At 33.2% G+C, this 7,138-nt stretch overlaps 1 protein-coding gene across 7 annotated transcripts in view; it reads left to right on the forward strand.

Annotated features, from left to right (window-relative positions):
- The window catches only part of TTK (TTK protein kinase), a 38,678-nt gene extending 34,451 nt beyond the window's left edge, over positions 1-4,227 (forward strand). For all 7 annotated transcript variants that reach the window (XM_060616019.3, XM_060616020.3, XM_060616015.3 and 4 more), the window contains 4 exons: positions 1,685-1,861; positions 2,208-2,292; positions 2,658-2,755; positions 3,955-4,227. In XM_060616019.3, the coding sequence (XP_060472002.2) occupies positions 1,685-1,861; positions 2,208-2,292; positions 2,658-2,755; positions 3,955-4,041 (447 nt within the window). In that variant the 3' untranslated portion in view covers positions 4,042-4,227. The remainder of the gene's footprint in view (positions 1-1,684; positions 1,862-2,207; positions 2,293-2,657; positions 2,756-3,954) is intronic.
- The last annotated feature ends 2,911 nt before the right edge of the window (positions 4,228-7,138 follow it).

Raw genomic sequence — 7,138 nt, forward strand, 5'->3', positions numbered from 1 at the left:
TTCCCTCTGTTTCTGTTTCAAATGCCTCTACTATACACGACTTGTGGCTGTTGGTAGTTTGTGTCCCTTCGTATTCTGGGGTTTTGGGGTATGGCTTTTCACTTTGTTTTGTTGTAAATCTTCTCCATATGTCTATGGTTTTGCTACAGGCTTCTCTGTCTGTCTTATCTGGGGATTTGGACAGAATGAAAAACTGTGCTGCAATCTAAAATGCAAAACAAATAAAAAGCAGAAACAGACTCCTAAATACAGAGAACAAACTGATGGTTGCCAGAGGGGAGGGAGGTGGGTAAGAGATCTGGCAAAATAGATCTCCAAAAGAGGAGTGGGAGGTACAGGCCTCCAGCTCTGGAATGAGTAAGTCATGGGATGGAAGGTACAGCATAGGGAATCTAGTCAATGGTATTGTAATAGTGTTGTGTACTGACAGACAGTAGCTATACTTGTGGTGAGCATAGCATAACGTATTGAATTGTCACTATGTTGCACACCTGAAACTAACATTGTGTCAGCTATACTTTAATTAAAAAAAATAAATAAGAAAAACTATTCTGCCACAGCCACTGCTATTTTTCTAGAATCTGAAATCCTTTTTTAATCCATGATTTATGTAGAAACAGATTTAATTTCCAGATGGTTAAGTTGGAGGAAGAGGAGTATTTTTATTAATTTTTAGTTTTCTTTGTGTTCGGCAATGGGGTCTGTTTTATCTGCCGTTTTCTGAAAGGTGTGCTAAAATCTCTCTACCCTTCCAACCAAAAGAATTTATTGTAGTTTTTACTCAATATAGTTCTATTAAATGTAGTTTCCGTGCAAAGAAGTTCATGACCATCTTCTTGGTTGGTTGTATCTCTTATCATTATAAAATGCCTTTCTTTCTTCTGTTAAAAGTATTTTGTTATGTTCTTGTTCTCCTTTCCTAATGTCAACACTGCTATTCTGCTTTCTTTTCTCCTTTCTCTCTCTTAAAGTCAAAATGGTAATTATGTTATAATACTGCATTGTTTCTAATGAGATTGTTTAATACAAGAACATGTTATGATAAGTAATATTTTTGAGAACTTACTATAACCGGAAATTATTCTTTATGCTTACCCATATCTCATGGTTACATCCTTTAATGCCCATGACAATGTACTTTTATTATTTCTGTTTTAGGGGTGAGGAAATGGAGATACATAGAATTAGCTAATGATAAGGCCAGGATTCAAATGCAGCCCAGCCTGGCTCTATAATTTGCATTCTTGGGTTTAGGATAGTTCAACTTAACATTTTTGAAATCTATGCATATTTACATATTATTAATTTTATATACAAATTTATTATAATAAAATAATTTTGGAGAAAAATAAATTTAAAATTTGCAGTTAATGTTTTTTAGTTTATATTGTTGCAAGCTGACAAGAACGTAATATATGTTTTGGTTGAAATATTTTAATTACAAGTTTGTTGAGAGACTTAAAGCTCATTTCTTGATAAAATAACCAAATATAGCAAAAACTAGAGAAAGATTTTTTTTATGTAAACTTAATCTAGTACTTGCACATTCCTTGAGGTTTAGTTATGATTTTAAATGGCAGGGAATATATGTTTACATGTGTGTATATAAAATACTCTTACATTTAATTTTATGTTAAAATAAATTTTTTTTTTTTTTTTTTTTTTTTTTTTTTTTCTGAATTAGATAAGCCCCAAAAGTGACGTTTGGTCCTTAGGATGCATTTTGTACTATATGACTTATGGGAAGACACCATTTCAACATATAATTAATCAGATTTCTAAATTACATGCCATAATTGACCCTAATCATGAAATCGAATTTCCTGATATCCCAGAGAAAGATCTTCAAGATGTGTTAAAGGTAACATTAATAGTATATGGATATAGAAGAATGATATTTCATATACTTAAATTGTTTGCTTAGAAGAAATCATTGAAATCTGGCATAGGTAGATATAACTAGTCTATTGGAGGGAATTATTGAATGACTTAGCTTTTTAAGTCATGTTAAGTTTATTTTGAAGGTATTTTTAAAAAGCTTATGAATACTTGGGAATTTTGCAAGAATGACTTATGGAATCTTGTCATTTCTGAGTGGGCTATCTAGAAAGCAACTTCTGTGGTATGGTGCAATCTTGAAAAACACTTTATGTCAATATTACATAAGAAAACTTGATTTTTAAAAAAATTAATCCTTATTTTTATAGTGTTGTTTAATAAGGGACCCTAAACAGAGGATATCCATTCCTGAGCTTCTGGTGCATCCATATGTTCAAATTCAAACTCATCCAGGTATTTCTTTGAAAATCAGTTTATTAGATTACTAATTAATTACTAAGTAATTACACTAATTATACTAAGTAATTATACTAATTACTAATATAAACAGACGTTTAGCTATAACAAAACCAGAATTTGAATGGGCTACTTCCAGATTTCCTCCTTCCTTAAGGAAGTTTCTTTTATTCTAAAATACTAAAATAAATGAAATCGCCTTTTTTTTTAACTTGCATTCATTTTCACTTATCCTTGGTAAGTAGCTTTGATCAATGATAAATTACATAAAGCCAGCCATTGTGCTGTTAAACAGAATGTATTTGTGTATTTTATATTTTTTTAATGGTACCAGTAGGTTATTGATTATATTTTTATTACAGGTAATCAGATGGCTAAGGGCACCACTGAAGAAATGAAATATGTTCTGGGCCAACTCGTTGGTCTGAATTCTCCTAACTCCATTTTGAAAGCTGCTAAAGTAAGAATGTCTGTTCTCTATTTACATTACTTTTAATTGTTTTGTATAGTTTAGTGAATTAGATGCTTAAACAGGTACTCCAAAGAAAACTTGGTCCAATCATAAGACAACTATGAAATATATTTCGACATTTAGATACTTGTGCTTTTTGACAAAATAGACTTACTTGATTTACATTCTTATTGTACAGATAGCACAGTTGAAAGTGAATTGTCATACAAGGTGCATACCTAAGATTGCAGTCAGGTCTCAGCTGGATAAATTTAAAAAGCAACCTGTCTTTTGAATCAACAATATTCTTAACACAGCTTTTGAATTCATTTCTTCTAGCCATTTTTTTCTTAAACCATCTTGGAGAAGTCTCAGTATTTGTTACATGTAATGACTTACAGCTGTGTACAGCAGTCAGAACACTTCTCAAAGTGAATGCCTCAAACCTTTCAGCCTCCCAGTGTTGGTTTATGTCTATGCCACCATTTTTTGGATCTCATTGCCATCAAACACCTTGTCATTTCTAGAACCCTATGTATGTTTATTGCCCACTGGTTTAGTTAACCAAGCAGTTACTAATTATTTATTTCAGTAATAACATCTTCATGTTTTAAATTTCTACCAGTGTATTATTTAGAGCCTTTTATAAATAGAGATGAATTAGTTTCCTTTATCACTAAGGTTATGTGTTCTCCAAGACAGAGATGTCTGTCATCTTCATAAATTAGATGTTGGTTTAGTCTTGAATCCTTTAAAAAATATGTAGATTTTATTATAGCTGATTATGCCTATTTATATAATAATTTGTATTATTTTTTTTAATGTCATCTGTTTATTAGTTGAAATATCATCTGATAGTCTATTTCCTGATGAGGGTATTTTAAAGTGTAGCAATTTATCTAAGACTAGCTTTATTTAAAAAAAAATACGGGAGACTAAAAAGGGCTTGAAGGTGCATATGTATGCTTATTAATAGCTATGGTACATTTCTTTTACAGAAATATTGAGCTGTATCTTATGATAGATTTTTAGGCCAAGCTAGGTGTTTACAATTCTTAATTATCTTCAATAGTTTATAAAATAATTTTGTAGTTAAAAGAACAAGAGAGAAATTCATTTCATGTTAGAATATGTTTAGTTATCTTTATTAATCTGATAATCCATTGAATTTAAAAAGTTACAAAACAGGTGTGTGTTTTTAATTTCAGACTTTATATGACCGATATAGTAGTGGTGAAGGTCATGATTCCTCTTCATCATCCAAGACTTTTGAAAAAAAATGGGAGAAAAAATGATTTGCACCTACTCACAAACTGTCAAATATCAACTGTAAAAATATATTGGACTGTTATACTCTTAATTCTCTGTGGAAACTGCTCTTAAGGACAACTTAATCCAGAAATGTCAATGGCAGAAAAATTCAGTGGATTATTCTCAAAAGAAAACTGTAAAAATAATAACCACTAATGATACTATATATATTAAGTTGTAGAATTGTTCCCTCTCTTTTATGCTTTCCTGCAAATCTACTCTATTTGATATCATATCACACTTAGAATAGTGGATGGACAACTGAAATATATTCTGAAGAACTATGTAAATAAAGCTTTGTAGCATAAAATGACACTAAAATGTAAAAAAATGTATGGTTATTTTCTTTAAGCTAATGCACTGCTGGTATGGCAGCAAAACACTTTAAAAAAATTGAGTTAAGGGAAGACACAAGAGTCTTCAAGAAGAAAATTCCAAAGGGTTTGAATTCTAAAATAGATTTCCTGATTGCTTTATGGCACTGATACAGTCCAGAGTTTTAGAGCTGCACTGGTTCTTTTAATTCTCCCTTTGATTCTTCATAATACCGATTGTTTTTGGTGTTTAGAGTATCATGCTGTCTTCTGTGGTATAAGTTGTATAGGGCGTGCCCTCAGTGTATGACTTGCTTGGTAATTGGTAATTACCAATGTAGTCTTAGAATCTTTGGGACTAAATCTAATACATTCTCCCTCCATCTTATCTTTTCTCTTCTTTTTTTAGATTTCATTAGACTTTTTTTTTTTTTTTTTTAAGTTTATTTGTTTTGAGAGAGAGCGTGAGCAGGGGAGGGGCAGAGAGAAAAAGAGAGAGAGAGAATCCCTAGCAGGCTCAGTGCAGAGCCTGACTCGGGCTCTATCTCACAAACTGTGAGATCATGACCTGGGCTGAAACCAAGAGTTGGACATTCAATGGACTGAGTCACCCAGGTGCCCCTCAATAGACTTTTTAAGATCTTTTTTAGATCAGTTTTAGGTCCACAGAAAAATTGAGGGGAAGGTGCAGAGATTTCCCATATAGCCTTTGCCTCCACACATGCACCATCTCCCCTATTATCAACATCCCCCACCAGATTGGTACATTTCTTAAATTTAATGAACCTACATTGGTACACCATAATAGTTGTCTGAAGTCCGTAGCTTACATTACAGTTCATTCTTGCTGGTGTACATTCTGTGCATTTGGACAAGTGTATAATGAGAATACAGAGAATTTTCATGGCCCTAAAAATTCTCTGTGCTCCTCCTATTCATCCCACCCCTACCCCATAATCCCTTGGCAACCACTGATTTTATTGTGTCGATAGTTTTGCCTTTTCCAGAACACCATGTAGTTGGGAGTTGTACAGTTGGTAACCTTTTCACATTAATTTCTTTCACTTAGAAAAGGTTCCTCCAGGGGCACCTGGGTGTCTCAGTCGGTTGGGCGTCCAACTTTGGCTCAGGTCATGATCTCACAGTTCGTGAGTTTGAGCCCCGCATTAGCTCTGTGCAGACAGCTCGGAGCCTGGAGCCCACTTTGGATTCTGTGTCTCCCTCTCTCTGCCCCTTCCCCACTTGCACTCGGTCTCTCTCAAAAATAAACAAACATTAAAAAAAAAGAAAAAAAAAGGTTCCTCCAGATCTTTTCAGTGCCTAATGATATTCCATTATGTGTATGTACTGCAGTTCATCCATCCAACTACTGAAGGTCATCTTGATTATTGCTTCCAAATTTTGACAATTACGAATAAAGCTGCTGTAATCTGTGTGCAGGTTTTTGTGTGGACGTAAGTTTTCAACTCTTTTGTGTAAATACCAAGGAGCATGTTTGATGGATTGTATGTAAAGACTATGTTTAGTTTGGTAAGAAACTGCCAAACTGTCTTCCAAAGTGGCTGTACCATTTTGCATTCCTTCCAGCAGTGAATGAGGGTTCCTGTTGCCCCACGACCTCGCCAGCATTTGGTGTTGTCAGGATTCCAGATTTTGGCCATTCTAATAATAGTATCTCATTGTTTTTTTATTTTGTATTTTCCCACTGACACATGATGTGGAGTGTCTTTTAATATGCTTACTTGCCAACTGATACCATCTTTGGTGAGATGTCTTTGGTTTATTTTTTAGATTGGGTGGTTTGTTTTCTTAAGGTTAAGTTTTAAGAATTCTTTGTGTATTTTGGATAGCAGTCCTTTATCAGATATCTTTGCAAATATTTTTTCTCATTCGGTTGTCTTCTCATTTTCTTGATATTGTCTCTTACAGAGCAGTTTTTAATCTTAATGTACTCCAGCTTGTCAATTATTTCTTAAATGGATCGTGCTGAAAAGTCATCACCACACCCAAGGTCATCTGTTTCTTGCTGTGTTATCTTCTAGAGTTTTACCGTTTTGCAGTTTACATTACATTTAGATTTGTGATCCACTTTGTGTTAATTTTTGTGAAGAATTAACAAAATTTCTTTATCCCCTCACCAATACCATGCTGTCTTGATTGCTGTCACTTTATAGTAGGTCTTAAAGTTGGATAGTATCAATTCTCCAACTTTGTCTCCTTCAATATTGTGTTGACTATTGTTATTTTTTCCTTTCCATATAAACCTTAGAATTGGTTTGTCAATAACCATAAGAAAACTTGCTGGGATTTTGACTGGGATTGCATTCAGTTAGTAGATCAAGTTGGGAAGAACTGACATTTTGACAATATTGAGTCTTCCTATCCATGATTGGAATATTTCTCCATTTATTCTTCCTTGATTTTGTTCATCAGAGTTTTGTAGTTTTTTTCATATAGACCTCGTATATATGAGATTTATTCCCAATTATTTAATTTTTGAGGGTGCTAATGTAAATGGTATTGTGTTTTTTTAATTTCAAATTCCACTTGTCTATTGCTATTATATAGGACAATGATGGACTTTTGTATATTAACCTTGTATCCTGCAACCTTTCTATAATTGTTTATTAGTTCCAGGAGTTTTTGGTTCTTTTGGGTCTTCTACGTAGATGATCATATCATCTGCAAACAAGACTGTTTATTTATTCCCTCCCAATCTGCATACCTTTTGTTTCTTCTTTTTGTTTTGTTTTGGTTTGGTTTGGTT

Source organism: Panthera onca, chromosome B2, assembly GCF_046562875.1.
Source record: "Panthera onca isolate mPanOnc1 chromosome B2, mPanOnc1 haplotype 2, whole genome shotgun sequence".
Classification (NCBI taxonomy): Eukaryota; Metazoa; Chordata; class Mammalia; order Carnivora; family Felidae; genus Panthera; species Panthera onca.